Raw genomic sequence first — 23,867 nt, forward strand, 5'->3', positions numbered from 1 at the left:
GATGAATAAATGACACCGGGAGACATGCTGACATGCAAATCCTCTATACAAAATACCCCATGTCGAATACTTAGTTAAGAAGTGCCTGGATGGACAATGTCAATGCCTCCGAACAATTAAACACAAAATTAAACTCATACAACCAAAAACTTGCACCCAAGGCTGCTGTACCTCACTCATAATACTCTTATTTTATTGAGCATGTTACATCAGCTGAGTATGCTCGAAAAATCTTAAATAACACAAAATAACATTTCATTTCTCTAATTTAAAAAAATCGTGGTAAACTTAACTGTTATCTAAAAATTAAAAACGAGTTTAAAAGGTAAAATTAAGATAAGTACAAGGGTGTTTTGGAATATTTATTTTTTTTAAAAAAACAAAGGACATTTTGGTCATCAGGAGATTACAAAGGAAGGACCTTTTCGTCAACACGTATTTCAACGGCTCTCTCAGAAACAGCCGTTGCGACCTTCCGAATTTGTTGTTTTTGAGAAACGTATTTCTCTTATTATATAAACCCTCTTGTTAGTCTCATTGCTCAACCCCAATCTCTCTCTCTCTCTCTCTCGCTCTGAAACGACGCACGAACCAAAGCGCTCAAAGATCGACTCAACTCTCTCTCAATCTTTATATTTTGTTTCTCTAATCTAAATATTTTTTTTGCAGGCTTTGTTTCTTCATTTGTTATTTATTTATTTGATAATTTTATTTGAGGGTTTTGCTCTATCTATTGCTTTGTGTATATATATTCTTTTGGTTGTTTTAGTGTCATGGATGCAGGAACTTCTTTTAACTTGAAGGGGCAGTCTCGGTGCCCACTTCAAGAACAATATATGCAGAGAAAGAATGCTCGAGATAACGTAATTTCCTAATTCTTGCCTTTATTTTGCGTACATCTTTGTTATTGCTTCAAATAGTTTTTACCATTTCTTTTAATTCTTTACTAAATTTAATTAGGGTTTTGAGATTATTGTTTTTTTTATACGATTCTTCATGTATTGAACTTTGAATTGGGTTATCTTCAATTTCATTTGTGAAAAAAAAAAAATTAAATTTCCTTTTCATTAAACTTCTGGGGAGTTTATTTTCATTTTTAAAAATTCAACTTTATATGAATATTTCGATTTTATTATTATTTTTTTTACTGAATTTGAATTTTGGACAAATTTTATTTTTTATTTTTTATTTTTTATTTTTTTAAAATGGTTCTCAAATTGGCACTACGTAATTTGTTTTTCTTAAATTAGGGTTTGTTAAGTAGGAATTAAATACATATCTATTGAAATCAGAGATTTGTGATTAAATTTTTTTTGTGAAGATAAGAATAACTGCTGTTATTGGAAGTGTCTAATATAATTTTCTTGCTTATAAGCAGTTGGATAGGTTCATTCCAAACAGATCAGCAATGGACTTCGATTTCGCGCATTACATGCTGACAGAAGGGAGGAAAGAAGGTAAGGAGAACCCGGCTGCAAGCTCACCAGCAAGAGAGGCCTACAGGAAGCGGCTGGCTGAGGCTTTCAACATGAACCGGACCCGAATTCTTGCCTTCAAGAACAAGCCACCTGCCCCGGTGGAGTTGATCCCACGTGAATTCTCCTCTTCTCTCCACAGTGATAAGCCAGCAAAGCCCCGACGACATATTCCTCAGGTGGGCATATGATTTTTTAGTCTTTCATGGATGTCTCATAGAAATTATGGATTTGAGTAAATTTAGCATCTAGTTAGGCAGATTAATGTCAATTATGGATTATTAGGGTGGACCTCTGAATTGAACTGCTGAAATAGTTGAGTAATGGGAAAAAAAAAATGGAGTCTTTTGGTACTATGATAATGCTGCCATTTGAATTTTATTATGTGGGTGAACATAATAAAGAGTAGGGGGATTATCTGCATATGGAGGATATGGCGAATCTTTTGAGAATGAGCGCTATTTGTGAACTCAGTTTTTGATTAGTTAAATTCATGTTACCTTTCTGGTTTAATCTTATTGCTTTGTTGATTTATTCCTATAGTTCTCTTGCTGCCTTTTGAAAGCTGTTATGGTCTAATTAATTTGGTTTGATAATATTTAGACTTCTGAGAGGACATTAGATGCTCCTGACCTTGTGGATGATTATTACCTGAATCTACTGGACTGGGGAAGCTGCAATGTTCTCGCAATTGCGCTTGGAAATACAGTTTATCTGTGGGATGCGTCAAATGGTTCTACTTCTGAACTTGTCAGTATTGATGAGGAAGATGGCCCCGTTACAAGTGTTAGCTGGGCTCCTGATGGCCGGCACATTGCTATTGGCTTGAACAATTCCGAAGTACAGTTGTGGGATTCAACAGCCAATCGACAGGTTCTTCAAATTTTCATTGTCTTTCATATTCTTTATTTATTTTCTGATATAAAATTGTGCTAATGCTTGTAATTATTATATTGTTGTGTTTGCAGCTAAGAACCTTGAAAGGTGGTCACAGAATGCGAGTGGGGACTCTGGCATGGAATAATCATATCCTTACAACCGGAGGAATGGACAGTTTGATCATTAACAATGATGTGAGAATCAGAGATCACATTGTTGAAACCTACAGAGGCCACAGCCAAGAGGTTTGTGGGCTAAAATGGTCAGCTTCAGGCCAGCAATTGGCGAGTGGAGGTAATGATAATCTCCTCCACATCTGGGACAGATCAACAGCATCTTCAAATTCTGCTACGCAGTGGCTTCACAGGCTTGAGGACCATACATCTGCCGTGAAAGCCCTTGCTTGGTGCCCTTTCCAGAGCAATTTGCTGGCTTCTGGTGGAGGTGGAGGTGATAGGTGCATAAAGTTCTGGAACACCCACACTGGTGCGTGCCTCAACTCTGTCGACACTGGCTCTCAGGTTTGTTCTCTGCTGTGGAGCAAGACTGAGAGAGAGCTACTTAGCTCTCATGGTTTTACTCAAAATCAGCTCATTCTTTGGAAGTACCCATCAATGGTGAAGATGGCAGAGCTCAATGGTCATACCTCTAGGGTTCTTTTTATGGCTCAGGTACTTAAAAAGAGTTTAAATCTTCTTGCTGATTTTTTTTCCCTGTTCATATCCTAATAGTTTTTCATCCTCTACTTTTTACAGAGCCCAGATGGTTGCACGGTGGCATCAGCAGCTGGGGATGAAACACTGAGATTCTGGAATGTCTTTGGGGTCCCGGAAGTTGCCAAACCTACTCCCAAGGCAATCCCTGAGCCTTTTGCTCATGTGAATCGCATCCGATAATTGGGATAAAGCAGCATATTTCAAATAGTCTCCGTGAAATCTGATTGGATATGTTCAGTGTGAGTACAATAGTTAGTTGTGTCATGATCACTGCACTAAACATCTTAAAATCCAAATTATTTATACTCTTTGCAATGTAAAGTTCACTAGCTTGGTACTTTAAGTTGGACAGAAATTTTGTTGTACTAGTTGTTTTTGGTATTAGGATCATCGAAAAGCAAGTGACAAAACCCAATTGTTGTTCTGGCTTATACTGTATAGTGGAAAACTTCAGATTCTTCTGCTTTCTTTTTTCAGTGTTACGTACTTTGTAAATGATAAGAATTTTACAAATTTTTGAACCCATACAGGCTCTGAGCTTTTTCACAGTGGCTCTCATCATCTTGTCTCAAGCGCTCTCTCTGATCACTCTTGCAAATATGCTTCGATTACAGCGTAATCTTTGGTAGTTGTGGCAAATCAATTCCAAGCAAAAAGAAAGAAAGGCTTGATGAAGAACTAAAACATCTAAAGTTTGGGCATGCTTTGATCATTACGGCTTTGCGCCCAAGAAATAATCGTGGAGATGTATATCTCTCTATTTGTGGAAATATTCGTCAACTTGATAGTGGAATACTATATTGAAACGTTGTGTGTTTTTTTTTCCTTACATAAAAGACATACAGACTTAAGAAGACCATACTTTTCTGAAAAGCAAATTAAAAGACATCTTATTGATGATGCCAGCAGACAACAGAATGTGATTGAAGATCATCCTTTTCAAGATTGATTGATTATTGGAGCAATTTGATGATCGATACCAATAATCGTAGGAACCCAAATGCTGTTGGAACAAAAAATTGTTCAAACAGGTTGTTGAGTCCTCTGTGGTGGGAACTGAGGTTGTCCAATAGCTATCTCTCCTTCGTTAGGATTGCCGGCCGGTGGGTTGTTACTGTTCTTGGCTGAAGTTAGGGTGACATAGGAGATAATACCAAGAGTCACGCATACAAGGGACAAAAGGGCACCTCCTGCAAAGACTCCAGGTTTCACAACATAGCACTTGCCATTGCTTAAGTACATGTTCTCTTCAGTATTTTGATCATTAAATACAGCACCAACCACCAACAAAACAAAAGCTATCACAAATAATGACCTGCTCCAATATGAAACAGACTAAATCAATGCAAATCCGAAACTCTAAGAGACCAATTTAAAAGGTCATTTTAATTCCATTAGGGCTTTATAAATATACACTTGATGTCCCGCTCCAAAATCCTAGCACTCACTATATATATGGAGTTAGTTGTACCATGGCACACTGAAGAATATGGTTTTAAGTTTAGAAACTGATAATCCTCATTAATGAAAATTTCTCAAAGGATATCAGTACAAGAATCAAATTAACTGAAATAAGAGGGTTTATCAGCAATTAGTATATCATGAAACATACCAAGAAACCCGTGCTAGCCTCGTATTTTTGTCAGAAGGAAATTGAAATCTTCTTTGGCAACAACAGATACACCCGGTTGAGACGGTTATGATTATTTGAGCTATCATAAGGCTTAGTGCAGCAATTAAACCAAGAGCCACGGCTGGACTCTCAGGGTATAATGCGCAATCATAAACCTGAGAACGCTATGGAAATAAAAGTAAAATCTAATTAACATTAATTTCAGCATCGTTTAATTCCATCGACAAAGAATTAATAGAAAATTCTAACTTGACAGGTGAAATTAAAAGAGACTAACTCATATTTTAACTTTAGATAATTCGACAATGACCACTTCGTTTTTTAATTTCTCTATTATCATGCATGTACTGATTAGGAGTTGCTAAAATGTACCTGTTGAATTGATGCCGTATGAGGGTTTACTAAAATATATAGTAAAAAAATTAAACACAGAGCAGTACAAATTTTTTGACTAAAAACCCCATGTAGTAGACATGGGCAACAAGCTAGTTTTTTTTTTTTTGGTAACTTTACTTTAGACTTCTGAACTACCATGCGATTTGACATACTCCCGAACTTTGAAATCTCTTAATTTGGGCCTTTGAACTTTCAATTGTAGTAAATTTGAATCCCCTCCGTCAGATTTTAAAAGTTAAAAGTGCGACAATGACGTTTATATCCTTAACTTTTTTATAAAATTTCTAATTTACCCTTAATTTCAAATTAAAAATTATTAAAAAAAAATTATGGAAAATACATTTTACCCCCTTGAACTATTCACCAATTTGCACTTTTAACCTCAATGTTTAAAAAGTGGCCCTTTACCGTCCCAAACTTTCAAATTGTTGCAATTCGACCATTCTAACTATTTTTTTTTCCCCAATATGCTCCTATCCCAAATTAAAAATAAAATAAAATAGAATTAAGGGGTGGCCGGCCACTCCAGTTGGGCCTGGGGGTGGCCGAAGTCACCCCAAACAGGCCACCTCTTAATTAGAGTCTAAAGTAAAGTTACCTCCTTTTTTTTTTTTCTTTTTTTTTTTTCTTTTTTTTTTTTTTAAAGTTAATGTGTATATATATATATATATATATATATATATATATATATGAGAAATAATAAGTATACTAAATCTTTTACCGTAATCCTTGTAGCCTCGGCAGCAAAACCAGCAGCAGCGGATAATAGCCCCAAGAGTCCCACAACAGTGCATGTCACCACAACCCTTCCATCCATAATCTCTCTCTCTCGATGAATTCTATGCCTCTTTGTTCGAAGAGAGGTTTAATTTAGCGTAAAGTTGGCCAACTATTTATATATATATTGAGGAGCAAGGGTGGTAGAATTAATTATAAGGTCCAAAATAAATATAAATTCTACATGTCAACCTCCCAACGCCATGAACAGGCAACACATGCTGATATGCGACCGACCAGGAAGGTTGCAGTGAAACTCGGAGAACATTGTCGTGAAAGCACGTTTTATTTATTTTTATAAGAGCAAATAGAAAACAATACAATACAACAAGGAAAGGTAAGGGGGATCATGATCAGATGAATAGGAGAGGAGGAGGACAAAGGGAGAATCTGCCCGTTGGAGAAGGAGGACATTCCGGGTTGATTTGACAAAACAAAGTTTATCACTTATATTATATTAGCTGTCCTTTAAATCTTATGTTCTTAGCACTTGGACCCGAAGAATTAACATCTTCGTTGAATTGTTGGTTTTCTTAGCATTGAAATTCAGAGAACATTATTGTCGATCGGGCTTTAAGGTTTATCTCAGCAATATTTTAATATTGTTTTCTTAGCGTTGAAGTTCGGAGAACATGTTCGATCGGTTTTAAGGTTTATTACTTGGTCAGCATGAAGGACCTTTAATTTTCTTTAATTTTCTTTTACGTATTTCTATAATCAAATTATACCTTGACTTTCATGCCACCAGCCTACTACTATTTGTTGATCGATGACATTATTATTTTGAGATGCCTCCTATCATGTGTCATCATTTGTCAACATTGAAGATGTTGGTTGAGATTAATATATGCTTGTATACTAAACAAAGAATGAGTAAGGAAGTTTCTCGAGCGTCTCAATGAGGAACACCTCCAACGTTTGAGTCCGTCAAACGCTTTGAACAGAAAAGAAAAGCCAGGCGTAAGAATCACGAGGAAGAAGCTGAGAATTACCTCTCGCTTGAGAAAACGCTACGACAAAACGAAATTTTCACATAAGAGTAGCCAAGCAACAAATATTCTCTTTTTTAGAGAAGCTGTTACTATCAGCCTTATCTTTTAGTGGGCCATTATAGTACACGTGGCACGGGTAGGTATTTTAAGTTGTACTCTTCCCCGACGATGTTTCTTCCATTGTCCTAGGTATGGGGTTATTAGAGGTTTTCAAATTGGGCTTCCCATGACAATGTTGGTGCTTGAAGCTCTAAGAACAGAAAAGATTTATTATTATGTGGTACACCCTTCTTGTTTGATTCAATTCTATTTAAGTCTACTTGTTTTCAATTCTCCTATTACACAAGGTGTCAATGCTCAAATATGTTTCTTTAAAGCTCTTCGTTTCTTTTGTAGTGTTGGGTGCATAACTTGAGAGCCAAATCATTCAACCTACACCCACAGTGCCTTTTAGGGAGCAAGTTTTTGCAATTCCGGAATTTACTGTTATGTTATGACGATTTTAAATATTGTTTCTATTTTCAAATCCATGATATGAGCGGTGTCCAACGGTGAGAAGAAATTATCTTTGGGGGATGGGAAGGAAAAGAAAAGCTCAAACCATCTTTGAGAAATTATCACAACCATTGAATAAGCATATTTCTTAACCTTTGATCCATTCAACTCATGTCCAAATATAGTGCGTTTTTTCATTTAACATATACAGCCCTAAAAGAAACTCCAACTACTGAAGAAAAATTAAATAATTTTATCGATGCCAGCAACAAGATCAACCGTTTTTAAGACTGACTGCAGCATATTGCCACATGTTTATAGGAACACAATTCACTGGACGCTGTTCGAACAAAAAATTACCGATCACGTAAATTGCCGTCTGATATAGGTGTCTTCATGTACAAAAACAGGTTCTTGGGTAGTTTGTGGTGGAAACTGAGGTTGTCCCATGGCTATCCCTCCTTGCCCTCCTTGATTAGGAACAGCAGGATTGCCCCATGGCTCGTTACTGTTCTTCGCCAAAGTAATGCTGAGATAATAGATAAGACCAAGAATCACACTTGCAAGGGACAAAAAGGCACCTCCAGCAAAGACTCCAGGTTTCACAACATAGCAAGAGTAGCTGCCAAAGTACAAGTTTTCTTCACCATGTTGATCATTGAGTGCAGCACCCGTCAGCAACAAAAGAAACGCTATGACAAATGTGAACCTGCTCCAGTGTGAAATATACCATTTTAATTGAAAACCAATTAGTGATTGAGGTGAAAAATGTTTATGTAAAGATCCTGACCAAAGCAACATACACCTATGCACTTCATTTGCAACAGTGTTTATAACATTCACCTAGCCTACTTTTATGCTATAAAGAGAGAGGAGTGCAAGGTGAAAGTAATTATTCATGCCATGAAGAGAACTGAGTGCAGGGTGTAAATGCTCTTCCCAACTGCTACATTATCAGCATGACTATATTCTCCATGATAAGATTCTTGAAAATGCTATAAAGACGAGCACCTCCTTTCGTCAAGAAAACTTACTGTGAGTGAGAATCAGAAAGAAAATAATAATAATAATAATAATAATCACAAGTTTAAAAATAAAAAATGTAGCAGCTTTTAAACTTAACAGGTTGGTCATGAAAGGGGCACATAAGAGTTGTCAAGGGGTGCCAAACCTACTTCAGGAAGAACAACTTATGCATGACAGCAGAAAAGCTCTTACACTTGTCAAGGAAGACATATGGCCACATAAGAAATGGCTAACAGATCGGTACAGCTCCAAATTAACGAGAAACCAGAAAAGTGGTTATATGTACCATGGAACAATTTTATAGAACAGTGTTACACCACTCTGGGTTTAATATTCAAGCCCGTCAGAATCCAGGTCTTTTATTGAAAGAATCCTATTAAATTCAGAGACTGATGGTCCTCATTAACAATATTTCTTAGAGAATTAGACAAAAAATAATCAGACTGGAATAAGATTTCTATCAGCAATTAGTACATGAAACTTACCAGGAAAACACAAAGCAGACCAGTGCTAGTCTCCAGTTAGCGTTAGAAGGCTGAGGACCTCTTTTGCAACACATACACCCAGTTGAAGCATTTATAATTATTTGAGCTATCATAAGAGCCAGTGCTGCAATTGAACCAAGAACCATAGCAGGACTCCGAGGGTATACACATTCAGAAGGAGAAGGAAACTGAACCTGAGAACCCTGGGGGTATGAAAATAGTGTAACATTTCAGCATTGCTTCTATCATAAAACTGAAGACCACTGTTGCAAAAGAATAATTGTTATTATGCAGAAAAAAATCTCAACACGAAATGAAAGGCACTCAGCCTCAATCGCCTTATACTCCATATTGGGAGTCTAAGGTGTGGGCATAAATAGATTAAGGGTCCTGCTACTGTAACTGTCTTTTGGGTGCGTTAGCAACAGTCCTGTTTCATCTTTAATAATAGTTGCCCTCAATTAGAAGTCCACTTGAGGGCATGAATCTCATTTGGCATCTCGAAAGACAAGAGGGTGGGAAAACAGAACAACAAACAGAAACTGAAAGAAATTTGAGGGAATAACTGTCATTTGAATCTCAAAAACTAGATGGCAGAAGAAAGAGCAAACTGAAACTGAAAGAGAACAATGGACTATGGAGAGGACATACTCTCCAATTTCTCAGACAAATATAATTATCTTTCTCATCGTTGATAACAAGGCCAGTTGCAACTCCAACTTTATCGAACTGCCCAAATCTTGAAAGCTGGCTGGGCCAGAAAGTATGCCCTGTGCATTGGCAAAAATGCTCCACTCAATCATGCCACCGCAAACACTCAAGGGCTGTGGATGACAATTCTTCACTTCCAAAGAGAGACCACTTCTTAGCCATTGGCTTAGTGAGTGAGCAAAAATACAACCCAGGTAGTTGAAGGTTAAGAGACAGTGTCTCAAAAAGAGAACTGTGGTAAATAGACTTTAGAAAGAACAACTAGTGTGAGATTTTCTAGTTTTAAGCTAAAGATAAAAGGGGAGGAAGTTTCAGAAACTTAAGGGTATAAAAGGGAAGATAGGGATGGAATTCATTCCAGTACTAGCCTTAAAGTATAAGACAATTACGCTTGTCAGTTAGATCCATAGATCAAGAAAAAAAAAAATAGATTCAGTTATCTAAATTGTGTGTGCAGGAGTTTAAATACAAACCAGTGGATTTCTAAGAGAAGACAACTTGGGTAATAACGGTTAGCTCATACAATATAAAACACAAGTACCAAGGAGAATTTCCTAATTTGTGTCCTTGCCACCGACACATGCTTTTTTCTGCATTCATGAACAAGACTTCCATACCTCTTGCCATCAAATGCTACTCCTCTCTGTTTACTTTTTTGAAAGCTCCTTTTATATCAGTGTTTTTTAGGTCAAAAAACTTTGTCGGCCTACATCCTAACAGATTAAGTTTTTCAGGAGGTGATTTATGACACAGTATCACAGGTAGGGCTGTTAAGTGAGCGAAGCGTCTCGCAAGTAAGCTCGGGCTCGGCTCGCATAAGCTCGGCTCGTGCTCGACTCGAATATTAAATGAAGCACTTCATGAACACAAATCTTGGCTCGAATATTAAACGAAGCAAGCTCGGCTCGACTCGGTTAAGCTCGTGAACAACTCGTATAAGCTCGAGTGTGTATATATATATATATATATATATATATATATATATATATATATAAACTAAGTAATAGATAATTAATTATAAATCTCATAATTATTAAAACCTTAAAATTGCATTTATATTTAAGCGTTAGAGAATGAAAAATTCTAGACCCTTCGTGATGAAAGAGAGAGAGAGCAATCATTAAAAAGACCTCGATTCAATTAGAGCAGATCCAAATGAAAGGAAAAAGAATCAAGCAGAAACTATTGAGGGAGATTGCGAAAGGCATAAACTATTGATGAATCAAACAGACCCAAACACTATCACTACATGTCTGGGGAGTGGGAGTGAGAGAGTGGGAAATGAGAGTTCAGATGGAAGATCCATTGTGACTGGTGAGGGGGATTGAGAGAGAGACGTTAAAAAAATATTTTTTTGTAGGGGGCGTTGTCCCAATCAGTCTGAATGCAACCTGTTAACTTGTCCCACATTGTTAAGAAAACATCAATCTCTAAGTTTGCTTATCTATAAAATGATGCATATCCTCTCTCTTTGAAACAAAATGTCTTGCTGTATTGACTCAGGCTCCATACTCGACTAGCTAGGCTAAGCAAATACTCATATGCAAACTAACTTCTTAAGTCGTTTAAGAGTAGTTGAAGTTAAAAAAAAAAAAAATTTAAAACAAAAATATTAAATATAAGAGCCAGCTCGCGAGCTGGCTCGGCTCGACTTATTATTAGCTCGAGCTCGATTTTTTTGGCTCGCCCTTGAGCTCGAGCTCGAGTAAAATTTAAACGAGCCAAGCTTGAACAAGGGAAGCTCGCCCAAGCTCGGCTCGTTTACACCCCTAATCACAGGCCAGTAGGCTTGGTCACCCCCATTATATTAAAATTTATTCTGTTGTTCACATGTAAGGTCAGCACTGTTTCAGTATTACTGAATGGGCCTCCATGTGAGAGGAGCTGTTATTTGAGGTGGGAGTGGATGCTGAGGCTGCAATGGAAGCTGATTGTGTACTGTGTAGAGTTGTTGTTTGGCATAGTGTAGAGACAACAGATTGATCTGTGCAGTTTCAAATGTTTGTGCAGATAAGTTGCTGTCTTGTGTTTTTTGAAATTTGGTTAGAATGTTTGAGTTGATTTTTTTGAATTGTAAAGTTGATACTGTTGTGGTTTCTGAATTGTAAATGTTGTTTGGCTAGTAGTAGCAGAGTTGTATAGAGGCTGCTGTTTTGCTAGTATAGTAGGCTGATTGTTAGCTTTTGGTTCTGTAGTGTTTATAATGGTATTTGTAGTCTTTTGTAAGGTGCCGTTTATGGCATCGGGGGATCTAGCAGGATTCTGCAGTGTGTTGTATTCTTTGTTTGTTATTAATATAAATTCATTTGTCCCAAAACAAAAAAAGAGTGATGAAGTTAATTGAACACAAGTTTGTTTCTTATTTGTGGAATGGTACTGATGTCATAGCTTCTTGAGCTAAAGTAGCATGGGATTTACTTTGTGTACCTAAAAAGGAGGGCAGTTTGGGTCTAAGGAAAAAGGGAGAGCTCTTGGGGTTGGAGGAAAATACTTGAACTAAGAGCTATTGCTAGGCCTCTTCTCAAGCATATTGTGGGTGAAGGTTATTCAATTATTCTTTGGCACGATAATTGGCACCCAAAATGACCATCATATCAAAAAGTTGGGCACAAAATTTTGTATATTTTGGTAGCTCTATGTTTGTGAAGGCTTCTATCGTTCTCCAGAATGGTAATTGGTTCTGGCCTCCACCAAGATCCAAAGATTTGGTGTTGATTCAAAGAAAATTCCACCAAGTTCTGATCAGACAAGATGCAATTATTTGGATTCCTTCAATTACTGGGAAGTATGGTTGGGAGGTAATTCCAGCTAAATTGCCTATCTTCATTTGGTTGAAACTTCTTCAGTTTGCAAATATTATCCCTAAGTATGTATTTATTAGCTAGTTAGCTGTTAAAAAAAAAGTTACAACGAGGAAGAGATAAGCAAACTGAGGCTATACTGGAGACATGTTATGCACTTTTCACATAAACAAGTTTGAAATTAGAGATCATCTATTTTTGAATGCTCTTTCACCAGGAGAGTTTCGAAAGAGAAATTAAAGAAATGTTTGGTTAGTAAACATGTTCAAAGCTGGGATAAAAAGTGCGTAAGCTTAAAGGTAAGGGCTTTAAGACTGCACTCCGTAAGCTTGATTGAGCAGCTAACATCTACCACATCTGGTTAGATTGAAATACAAGACCCCACAATGAGAAAGTTAAAAGTGAAATCAGTTTACTGCAGGGAGTGATGATGCATGTGAGATATAGAATAGCAAGAGAATCAAAACTTTATTCAAAATAAAGTCTTTTGTACTATTTGGAGGAATCTTTTTTCTGTATTTTGATGTTTCTTAGATACGTTTTGTTCTTGTTAGTTGAATTGCCATAGGTGTGCAGCATTAAGCTGGTTTTCATGTGATTTTTCAGTTGCTTGAATAAAACTTCTTATTCAACAAAAAAAAAAAAAAAAAATTGAATATATTAAACAAATTGGAGCTATAAAGTTATAAACCTCATATTCCCCACATCAAAGTTCCCCCTCCGCTGAAAGATTTACTAGAAAATGAAACGGCAAGGAAGATTACTTTTTTCACTTTGTAACATTTCCCCAGGTTTTTCTCAGCAACAAATCAGAGGGCTAGGGTCATACAAGAGCAAGATTATGAAGACAAAGGAACAAAACGACAATCAAAAACAAGCCCATCAAAGGATAAGCAAAAAGAAAAAATAAAAACTTTAAGCAAAACCCACATAAACATACGATTTTTGTTTACCTTAATCCGAGTACCCTCTGCACCAAATCCAGTAGCAGCTGATAGTAGCCCCAAGAACCCCACAACACTGCATATCACCACAGTCTTTCTCTCCATCGTCTTTCTCTCTCTCTCTCTCTCCCTCGAGATTCTAAATTTTGTTGCCTCTTTGTTTGAGAGGAGAGGAGTAAAGTTGGTGAACTTCTGTTGAGCAAAGTCGAGTTGTGCACTTATTATGTCCAAAGCGAATCAAGATATTCACAAGGGCAGAAGAACTTTGTAAAAGCGAAAAATGTTCCTGAGTGGCAATATCGTGATATGGCTGAAACAGTGAGGACAACTGAGGAATAATAATAACTCAAACACTACTTTCGATTCTTGTTTTTTAGCAACGCCGGTCGGAGACAGTACAGTAAACATCGTCGCCAGCGACAGGTTTTGTTTTATTGTAAGAAGGTATACTCATTTTGCATCAACTTCTGATTTAGTCCACCAAACTTATCAATATGGTTAGTTTTTCTGGGACCACCTAACTTAATTATATATATTATAATTATTTGTTCATAATACAAGTCAAAATATAAATTCAAACTTTAATAATTTTCTACCTTTTATCATAAGACTCGCCTGAGTCTTTGATGGCTAAGGGTTCGTTTGGGAGTGCGATTTTAAAAATTGTATTTTCAAAATTGCTACTTTTTTAAATCGCACATGCGTTTGGTAAAACATGCTAAAAAACATTTTTTTCATCAATTGAGTGTTTGGATAACATTAGCATATAATTGCGATTTCATTACCAAATTACCAATAAGGACATTTCTTTATAACAATAAAATAACTAACACTGTCTATAAGACTCCATTTTTCACACCTATGCAAACAAAAGTATGACTTATAATTTGACATTAACTTTGGGTTTTCTACTTAGGCAATTATATATTGCTATATTACTTGTTTCTATATGGTTTTTTGTTTTTGTATTTTTTTTTTCTTGAAACATATTCCAAACAGACATATAATAAAAAAAATAAAAGAACAATCCATCAAATTAAACTAATAATGAGAAATTTTTTTTAAAAAAATCACAAATTATCACTGTTTATTACCCATTAAAAAAATATCACAAACTGTTAGAGTGCAATACCCATTAAAAAATAAAAATAAAAATAAAAATTCATCACAAATTGTTACTGTACAGTACCTTTAAAAAAAAAAAAAAAGAGCCATAAAAAATCGTCATTGTGCACATCACTATGCAGTGCACAGTTAAAGAAAAAGCCTCACACGGTTACTGTACACGCATATATAAAAGGCCTCACACATTACTGTACGTGTACAGTGATCTATCACTGCATACTATGATGGATTGCAGGTCACTATGCATGCACGATAATCTAAATAAAATTTTGAAAAAAAAAAAAATCACAACTTTACTCTGTAGAAATGGTCGAAGAACATAAACGCATATATAAAAAGGCACGGTAGTCATACAAACCACATAAAATAACATCGAACACCAAACAATGAAAAGTTTTACAAAAGCAATGGAGTTATATGGAGAGAAAGAAAATATTAAGGTGAGATTATTACCTGGTAGAGGGGCGAAGAGATGGACAAGAGCGACGCATACTACTACAGGGCGGAGAAAGGATGAACGAGACAGAGAGGATGAAGAAAAAAAAAAAAAAAAAGAGAAAAAAAGGGTTTTAATATATTTTAGATGGGTATTCTTGATATTTTTTTTATTCCCGCTCAAAAAAATGTAACTATTGCACAAAATATCTTTTTAATAGAAATCGTGATTTTGTATTAAATAAGCACCCTCTAATCAACTTATGGAAATCGCAAATTTTTTTGCGATTTTAAAATTTGCGTTTTTAAAATCGCAATCCCAAACACCCTAAAATTGCGATTTGGTTTAAAATTGCAGATTATTTTTTAAAAAAACGCACCCTAAGTCAATTTCTTAGAGAGTGTATTCTCAAAACACAAGATTTTAGTATCAGGTTTATACATAGTGTAAGTGCTTATTTATAGATGGAGAAATTAAGTCAGACTTGGATTATGTCTCATACTTCAACTTGATTTGAAAGTATTTCAACATGACTTGGAAGTATGATTGTTAAATTAAATTCTTCAATGAGTGCTAATTGGACCCGGATTGTGTTTTCTACTCCAATTCAACTCGGAGTGGGAATCTAATATGAATTCTTCGGGATAAGATCCAGTCCTGAAAATGCAGGGGTTGAGACTCAGCAACACTCTTCTTAGATTTAAGGAATAAAGATCCCTTGTACCTTCCGTGTTAAGATGAATGTCTGAGTATCTTGGGATATGCTTGTCCCAAGGCTTGAATGTAGTGGATGAAACTTGGTCTCGAGATGTGTCCAATCCCGAAACCTAACATCGATATGTTGATTTGTCATGTTCTCCTGAGATGATTCCGAGAGTAACTTAGAGTACTCTTCATGTTCTCCGATCATATGTTACCAACAAAACTAATATCGAAAAACATAGACAAGATGGGATTTTTTTAGTTTTTTTTTTTAAAAATGTTTTTGATAAAAAAACAAAAAAAAAACAAAAAAAAAACATATATTATTGTTTATTATGTGTCCGAATAGACTTAACTCCGTCAAAGCTCAAACTCCATGATAGAAAATTATACATGGATGTGACAGGAAACGGGGGTTTAAACGTAGGAGGCTATAGTAATTTCACTTTAACATGTACATCTATGGCTTCATGTTAACCCTGTTAAGCACTTTGTATTTATTTAATTAAAAACCTTAAGGTTATAAGTCAACTTTAATTTTCATATATCCAATACGTACCAAGGATCAAATCCTATCCAGGGTCCATCCTATCCCTAAAGTAATTTTAAATTATGGGATTATTAAATCTTGTCAAGAGAACAAAGTAAGCAATAGTAATCGAATATAACACTCTTTGTATTGTTAAAGTCTTGGTACGTAGTAATTGTTATCTATTTATGTCTGTTGTCTACAATAGTATAGATTATTTTATTTTAATTTTTTTTTTGAAAGGATTAATTTAAATTTAAATTAATAAAGTAATGGTTGACCTTATTTTCTAATATACAGTAAATTACTGTATTTTTCCTTGTGTTTTGAACTAGTTCATTCTCATCAATCCCCTTTCCCTTATAATGATGGAATGTCTATTGTCGTCCAAGGTTGTCAAGATGAGACAATGATGGTTTTGCTAAAGTTTTTCACCTAGTTCCTTCGAAGAAATAATTAATAAGTAGAAGATGCTGAACTTACCAACAAGCTAAGACGCTTGTGTTCAAGGACAGAACCAAAAATTTTAGTATAAGAAATGCAACTTAAAAACTGCTAGTATCGCTCGGTAAGGAGATTAATATATGAGAAATTTTCTTGAGAAGTTTTGATAGAACATATTGGACCTATCACTTAACTCAAATTATGTTAATGGATTCAAATAGGAGGTTTGGAATGGTAGATATGGGACCTTGAATGGGCTAAACACTCGAGAAAACTTTTCAAGTTAAGTTCATCCAAAAAAAAATATAAAATATTGTCCTCACAAAGGAGGAGTTGTTACTCTTTGATAGAGAAATGAAAGGCACAAAGACAAAGAAAAAGGAATCTCTACTTCTTGTAGAGATAACTTTTCTTACAAGATATTTACTTTAAAGAAAACTACTTTTTGATTAAAGCAAGCTTCATTTATTACTTGTCGTCATTTACTTTATTTTTGGTCAAATAAGAAGTAAAGTTCTGTTTATTGTTATTATCCTACCAAAATATTATTTGCTTTTTATAAAATGGTTTACAGAGTTTCTTACATTCTTTAACTTCATCATTCACTTTAATTTATTAAAGAGACGTGCTATACATCCTTCCTCAATAATTCTTCCATCATTTCAATTTTTAAAATCTAAGTAATTTTGAAAATTGAAAGAATAAGAAGAAAACCGAATCATTTCTCTTCATTAAATTGGTGAACTCTCCCGTCACAACTTGGTTAGACGTATTGAAAAGCTTGCATGCCTCTGCCAGAACAAGATATATTGATTTCTACATCATCCCATTATTTGATTGGTCGTCCAATAATATATAGTTTCACTTTGAATGTAGGAACATGTCAAGACTAAAATTCAGAATTGCCACAAAGTACTAGCTAGGTACCGCCAAACAGCTTAGTTTGCTTCTCCTGCATATCAGCCACTTGAAATATTGAAACTTTCAGCACATCATCCTCCCTCTTCATCAGTGAACATGATGCTTAATTATATAACCTCAAAAGTTTATACTTATCTCCCCACAACTTCACCTGCAAAATACCAACCAATATTCTTCCTACTGAAATTCTTTTGCTACCCACCAAAGTGTCCATTAATTGTTCAATTTTGTCTCTCAAATTGCTGCAAAATTTTCTACGATTGAGGGTAACTGCAGAAAATTCCATTGTCCAACACACTGATGATATGAAAGACTTCAAGAATCAGCATTTGAAGGAAAATAAATAAGTACATAAAAAGACCAGACATGAAACAATTAATATCACCAGATCCTGAGTTTAGACGAGTTATCTTATAAGTCAGACATATTTAGTTCACTGCTTAGTCAATAGTCAGCCAGGCGAAATATTGAGACGTTAAGCACAACAGGGTTCATCTTGATCAGCTAAAAGACACACACATCTCCTGCTGCTAAATCATTGTCCCTGCAAAACTGAGCCCACCCTATATTCTTTGCTTTACTTGAAACTGTATGGCAATAGCACCAGGAATCCCATTGTTTTCCGTCAGTAGTCTGAAGCTTGACAAACTGATCATCCCCAGTAAGATGTTCGATAGCAAATCCAACAGGCACATACTGCACAAGAAACAAGGATTGCAACCAATAATGATTACATTCAAAGAGAGATTTGAAAAACATGATCACATCATGTAGAATTAGAAAGGCTCACCAAAGTAGCTTTTTCTATCTGATAGGGCCGCAAGATGCTCATGAATGAAGGACTTGCAGGCTTCAACATTTTTGCTGCTTGGATTGCTCTCTCTCGGCTGGATGTAACATTCTTGTTACAATCCTTGCTCAATGGATACTCAATTTCAGTTGCAGTACAATCGAGTACAAGAACATGGAATTTTGAATTTCCTTCATACCTGAACACTAAAAAGTAGCCATAATCAATAGAATGGTATTCCATAAACTCCTTCCAACCATCATCAAACCAAATCTCGTTGTTGCCTTTCTCCAACCCCACTTGCCAAAAATGACCATTGGGAACAGTGAGTGTAGCAACATCAGACAGTTCATCCCCAAATTCCTTACAAACTTTACCGGGATCATCTGCAGCCACCAAAATAAGTTTATTGTCTTAATTACAATGTCAAATAGAATCGAGGAAACATGCATGTGATGCAGATTAGTGCCGCATGCATACACCACTAACTTCAAATGCTTTGTTTAAAGGTTCCAAGTTCTGGTTTTTCCCGGCCCTATTATGAGTTTTTTTGGTAGGACTCATCACATTCCCCAAAATATCTCGTCAACAGATGAATTTCAATACCAATGTGTTGCAAACAAAAAACAAAAGATATTGACTTTGAATAAAAATCAACATTTTCGCCAAGAAATCGTTAATTAGCTAAGGGAGTGTGAGACCATAAACTTCCTAGTGACAGCACAATCATTCTTTAATTTCCCTCCATTTTGTTTATTAATGCTTATTTATTTGGTAGACAAGATTAGTCATTAAATCCTTCGCTCACTTTACCTCCCTGCCTTTAACCATTATGCTCACTTCAAGTCTTCAACCATAAATTCTTAGAAAGGTCCAAAACGCTTTGCACCCAAACCCAATCACTAATTATTATCTTAGTGATAAATATGTCGGAATAATTATTTTACTTGGCTTACATTGATTGTGGGTTTTGGTTTCCTAAAACCGGTTGGACACAACCTAGAATGACAGGCTCAGATGCTGTTGTGTTGGATGATCACTACTGAGTTATTGGGTTCTTACTGGAATAAGATTTAAGAAATAAAAATGACAACTTTACAACTTTGACATGTTAAAATTATTTTTTAGTGGCAAATATATGAGTTAATTTAGATAATATACAAAATCATCTATCTCCATCCCATTTTAAAACGGCATGCATCAGAATAATCACAAACAAGCAAGCAAGGTAGCTAGGGAGAAGGCATTACCAATTTGTTTTCGTGAACGGTAGAGGGGAGTATGATGTTGAAGAAGTGCGAGGGTTTCCTTCCCCCCATAGAAGTAGACAGCCGGAGATCATAGCTCCGGTTGGGCACCACTGGAGTCCGGCGAGTCCTTGATCTATTCCCTGCCATAGTTAAGAAAAAAGTGCGGTTGGCTGATTTGAGTGGGTGCTGCTGCCTTTCATATCGATCCACCGTCCACGGATAAAAACCTGTGTGTTTTGTTATATTCTTTCAGTCCATGGATGGTTTCTACATATAATTTATCCGTACGTAGAAGACAATTAGGGTGTTTTTGATTGAAAAGTGTTTTAACGAAGTATAAAGTGAAATCAATTTTGAGTTTTGTACGAATTTTTTGTGAAAACATTTACCGTGAAAGTGGTCAATAGAGACAGTGAACAGATTATTTTCAGGTGATGTTACTCATATGGTGCAGACATGGGAGATGGGTGGTAAGCTTCACGTGGGTAGACAAGCTTTTAGAGCCACTCTCATGCAAGTAACCCTCTGTTCATTCTATACGCATGCAACAGTACCCTTTTAAAGAATCTCCCGTAGACGCAATTATGGACTTACTTCATGGATCCGGCTTAAAACAAAGAAAAATGATAAGAGTCATGTGCCCAACTTATCTCTTACGTGGCTTTTTTTTTTGTTTTTTTTTGTTTTTTTTTTAAAATCAGAAACCTAATATTCGTGTTATCCCCAAATCCCCAAAAAATTTTGAAACCTATTAGGATGTGTTTAAAATTGCGATTTCATAAGAATAATTTGCGTTTTTAAAAGATATTGCAAAACTTCAGTAGTTTGGTATTACAATTTAAAAAGCACTTAATCTAAAATAGAGAAAAAAAAAAATCTGTGATTTCTATAAGTTAGGGGGTGCTTATTTGAATGACGCGAATTTAAACCAAAATCACAATTTTGCATAACAAATATTTGATAAAAAAAAGTAAAGTATTTTTTAACATGTTTTACTAAATGCCTTTACGATTTTAAAAAGTAGCGATTTCAAAAATGTAATTTAAAAAAAAAAAATTGCACTTATTGAAACTGCAATCTCAAACGCACCTTAAGGGTCCATTTTTAAAAGATATAACAAAATGTAAGGTGTTTGACATTGTGATTTAAAAAGCACTTAATTTAAAATAGGAAAAAAAATATGCGATTTCTATAAGCAAGTTAGGGGTACTTATTTAAAAATGTGCGAATTTAAACAAAAAAACATGATTTCGCATAACAAATATTTGATAAAAAAAAAAAAAAAAACTTTTTAACATGTTTTGCCAAACGTCTTTGCAATTTTAAAAACGCAATTTTTAAAATCCCACTTATTGAAATCGCAATCCCAAACGGACCTAACTCTCCCTCTCCCGCTGCTCTCCCTCCCTCGCTCACCCTCTCTCTCTCACTCTAGCGAGGTCTTCAGCCACCAGCGAAGCTCTCCCTCCCTCGCTCTTGTCTCTCTCACTCCGGCGCAAGGGTTTCGTCCATCGGTGAAGAAGAACGAGGCTTGCTCTTGTCTCTCTATCTCACTCCGGCACAAGCCTCCACTACAAAAAAAATTACAATTTTCTAACGTGGCAAATAATACATAATTTTTACCACGTCAGAAATATTTTTTCTGACATAGCAAAAAACCAAGTCAGAATAAAATTAGCACGTCAGAAATTTATGACATGTTTATATTGGCATGTCAGTAAAAAAATTAAGCAGAATTTTCAACTTTTTTCCCTCCTCTTATTATTTATTCTTTTCCTCTTCATTTATTTACCCACACTCTCTCTCTCTCTCCTCTCTCAATCTCCCTCTTCTCTGCAAGGCAGCTCCCTCTCTAGTGGAAGAAGAAAAAGAAAAGGTGAAGAGAACCACAGATTGAAGAAAAGAAGAAGAAGAATATAAATAAGAAGATTTTTTGGGTTTTTGAAGATTTGTTGGGTTTGACGTTTGGATTTTTGATTTTTCAGATTGATTTATTGATTTGGGTTTTTGATTTTTTGAAGATTTTTTCGGTTTGGGTTTGGGTTTTTGAAAATTGAGAAAAGAAGAGAGAGACGGTGAGAAAAAAGGAGAAAAGGGAGAGTTGAAGAAAAGAAGCAGAGAAACAAAGAGGGAGAAGAGAAAAGAAGAGGGAGAGCTGGAGAAAAGAAGCAGAGAAACGAAAAGGGAGAAGAGAAAAAAAGAGGCCTCTTGTTTCTCTAGGTAGAGAAAAAAAGAAGCAACTGGAGAAAAGCTGCTTCTTTTCTTTGCAGAGAAATTACAAAAAAAATAATAATTTAAATTAATAAATTTTTTAATTGAAAAAAAAAATTCCAGAAAAAATTAAAAAAAATTTATTATTTTTTTAATTAATTTTTTAAATTTCCTGACGTGTCAATTTTGACACGTCAAAAATTTCCTGACGTGTCAAAATTAACACGTCAGAAAATTCTGACGTGCTAAACAGTAACACGTCAGAAAAATAAAAAAATAAAAAAAAAAATTTACTGACCCCTATGTACTTGACATTCAACGCACGTAAAAAATGCCACGTCAGAAAAGTTTTTTGACGTGTCAGACACCCTGACACGTTAGAAAACTCCAGTGAGAAAAAAATTATTTTTTTGTAGTGCTCCCGGCCACCGGCGAAGAAGAAGGCTTTTCATCCGAATCATTTGAGGTTTTATTTTTATTTAATTTTACTTTGCAAAAATTAGGGTTGTTCGAAGGATTTTGGGTATTTCTTTCGTCTTTTGATTTGGATATTTCTTTCATCCGAATCATTTGAGGTTATCTGCAAGTTATCTAATTTTGCTTTGCAAAATCTAGGGCCGTTCGAAGGAGTCCATACTCCAATTGGACCCAGATTGTGTTTCCTGCTCCAATTCAACTCGTAGTAGGAATCTAATATGAATTCTTCGAGATAAGATCCAGTCCTGAAAATGTAGGAGTTGAGACCCAACAACACTCTTCTTAGATTTAAGGAATAAAGATCCCTTGTACCTTCCATGTTAAGACGAATGTCTGAGTATCTCGGGACATGCTTGTCCCAGGGCTTGAATGTAGTGGATGAAACTTGGTCCTGGGATGTGTCCAATTACGAGACCTAACCTCGATATGTTGATTTGTCATGTTCTCCCGAGATGTATGTATTCCGAGAGTAACTTAGAGTATTCTTCATGTTCTCCGAGGATATGTTACCAACAAAACTAATATTGAAAAACATAGACATGATGGGATTTTTTTTGTTTTTTTAAAAATGTTTTTGATTAAAAAAAAAAAAAAACATATATTATTGTTTATTATGTGTCCGAATAGGCTTAAAAAATAATAATAAAAAATAAAAATAAAAACTCCGTGAAAGCTCAAACTCCATGATAGAAAATTATACATGGATGTGACAAAAACAAGGGTTTAAACGTAGGAGGCTATAGTGTAAGTAGTAATCTATAATTTCAATGCATGCAAGATATATCCTGATACAGCCTTCACTTTAACATGTACATCTATGGCTTCATGTTAACCCTGTTAAGCACTTTGTATTTATTTAATTAAAAACCTTAAGGTTATAAGTCTACTTTAATTTTCATATATCCAATACGACCAAGGATCAAATCCTATCCAGGGTCCATCCTATCCCTAAAGTAATTTTAAATTATGGGGTTATTAAATCTTGTCAAGAGAACAGAGTAAGCAATAGCAATTGAATAAAACACTCTTTATATTGTTAAAGTCTTGGTACGTAGTAATTGTTATCTATTTATGTCTGTTGTCTACAATAGTATGGATTATTTTATTTAAATTAATAAAGTAATGGTTGACCTTATTTTATAATATACAGTAAATTACTGTATTTTTCCTTGTGTTTTGAACTAGTTCATTCTCATCAACCCCCTTTCCCTTATAATGATGGAATGTTTATTGTCGTCCAAGGTTGTCAAGACGAGACAATGATGGTTTTGCTAAAGTTTTTCACCTAGTTCCTTCGAAGAAATAATTAATAAGTAGAAGATGCTGAACTTACCAACAAGCTAAGACGCATGTGTTCAGGGACGGAACTAAAAATTTTAGTATAGGAAATCCAACTTAAAAAACTGCTAGTACCGCTCGGTAAGGAGATTAATATATAAGGAATTTTCTTGAGAAGTTTTGATAGAACATATTGGACCTATCACTTAACTCAAATTATGTTATACTAAGTATAACTACTATTTCATATGTAACTTTCACACTGAATGTGTATTCTCTCTAACTTATTTTTCCACTTTTTTTTTGTTATACTTTGTTGAAGACTTTTTATGTTTTTATTTTCTTGTTAGAGTTAATGGATTCAAATAGGAGGT

The 23,867-nt window shown here is 35.2% G+C and overlaps 3 protein-coding genes and 1 pseudogene across 5 annotated transcripts; 1 reads left to right on the forward strand and 3 right to left on the reverse strand.

Moving 5' to 3' along the window:
* The first annotated feature begins 560 nt into the window (after positions 1–560).
* Positions 561–3,795, forward strand: LOC132186528 (cell division cycle 20.2, cofactor of APC complex). Of its 3 annotated transcripts, none has more exons than XR_015911439.1 (6): positions 561–863; positions 1,379–1,654; positions 2,079–2,348; positions 2,444–3,025; positions 3,110–3,309; positions 3,685–3,795. XR_015911439.1 is itself a non-coding variant. In XM_059600512.2 (5 exons), the coding sequence occupies exons 1-5, from the start codon at positions 774–776 to the stop codon at positions 3,248–3,250; spliced, it is 1,359 nt and encodes a 452-aa protein (XP_059456495.2). In that variant the 5' UTR covers positions 561–773; the 3' UTR covers positions 3,251–3,616. The 3 variants fall into 3 exon arrangements, 1 of the variants encoding a protein (XP_059456495.2); XR_009440758.2 differs by lacking the exon at positions 3,685–3,795 and adding an exon at positions 3,601–3,676; XM_059600512.2 differs by lacking the exon at positions 3,685–3,795 and having other exon boundaries at positions 3,110–3,616.
* Positions 3,796–4,093: 298 nt separating this feature from the next.
* Positions 4,094–5,916, reverse strand: LOC132171759 (protein VASCULATURE COMPLEXITY AND CONNECTIVITY-like). Its single transcript, XM_059583189.2, has 3 exons — positions 5,821–5,916; positions 4,683–4,867; positions 4,094–4,385 (listed from the first exon to the last, which is right to left on the reverse strand). Exons 1-3 carry the CDS (start codon positions 5,914–5,916, stop codon positions 4,094–4,096), a joined length of 573 nt encoding a protein of 190 aa, XP_059439172.1.
* A 1,578-nt stretch (positions 5,917–7,494) lies between these two features.
* On the reverse strand, positions 7,495–13,569 carry LOC132184085 (protein VASCULATURE COMPLEXITY AND CONNECTIVITY). Its single transcript, XM_059597576.2, has 3 exons — positions 13,340–13,569; positions 8,875–9,077; positions 7,495–8,072 (listed from the first exon to the last, which is right to left on the reverse strand). Exons 1-3 carry the CDS (start codon positions 13,433–13,435, stop codon positions 7,727–7,729), a joined length of 645 nt encoding a protein of 214 aa, XP_059453559.1. The 5' UTR covers positions 13,436–13,569; the 3' UTR covers positions 7,495–7,726.
* Positions 13,570–17,854: 4,285 nt separating this feature from the next.
* Positions 17,855–19,674, reverse strand: LOC132178695 (B3 domain-containing transcription factor VRN1-like; annotated as a pseudogene).
* Positions 19,675–23,867: the final 4,193 nt, after the last annotated feature.

The sequence above is a fragment of the Corylus avellana genome, chromosome 2 (genome assembly GCF_965113065.1).
Source record: "Corylus avellana chromosome 2, dhCorAvel1.hap1.2, whole genome shotgun sequence".
Lineage (NCBI taxonomy): Eukaryota > Viridiplantae > Streptophyta > Magnoliopsida > Fagales > Betulaceae > Corylus > Corylus avellana.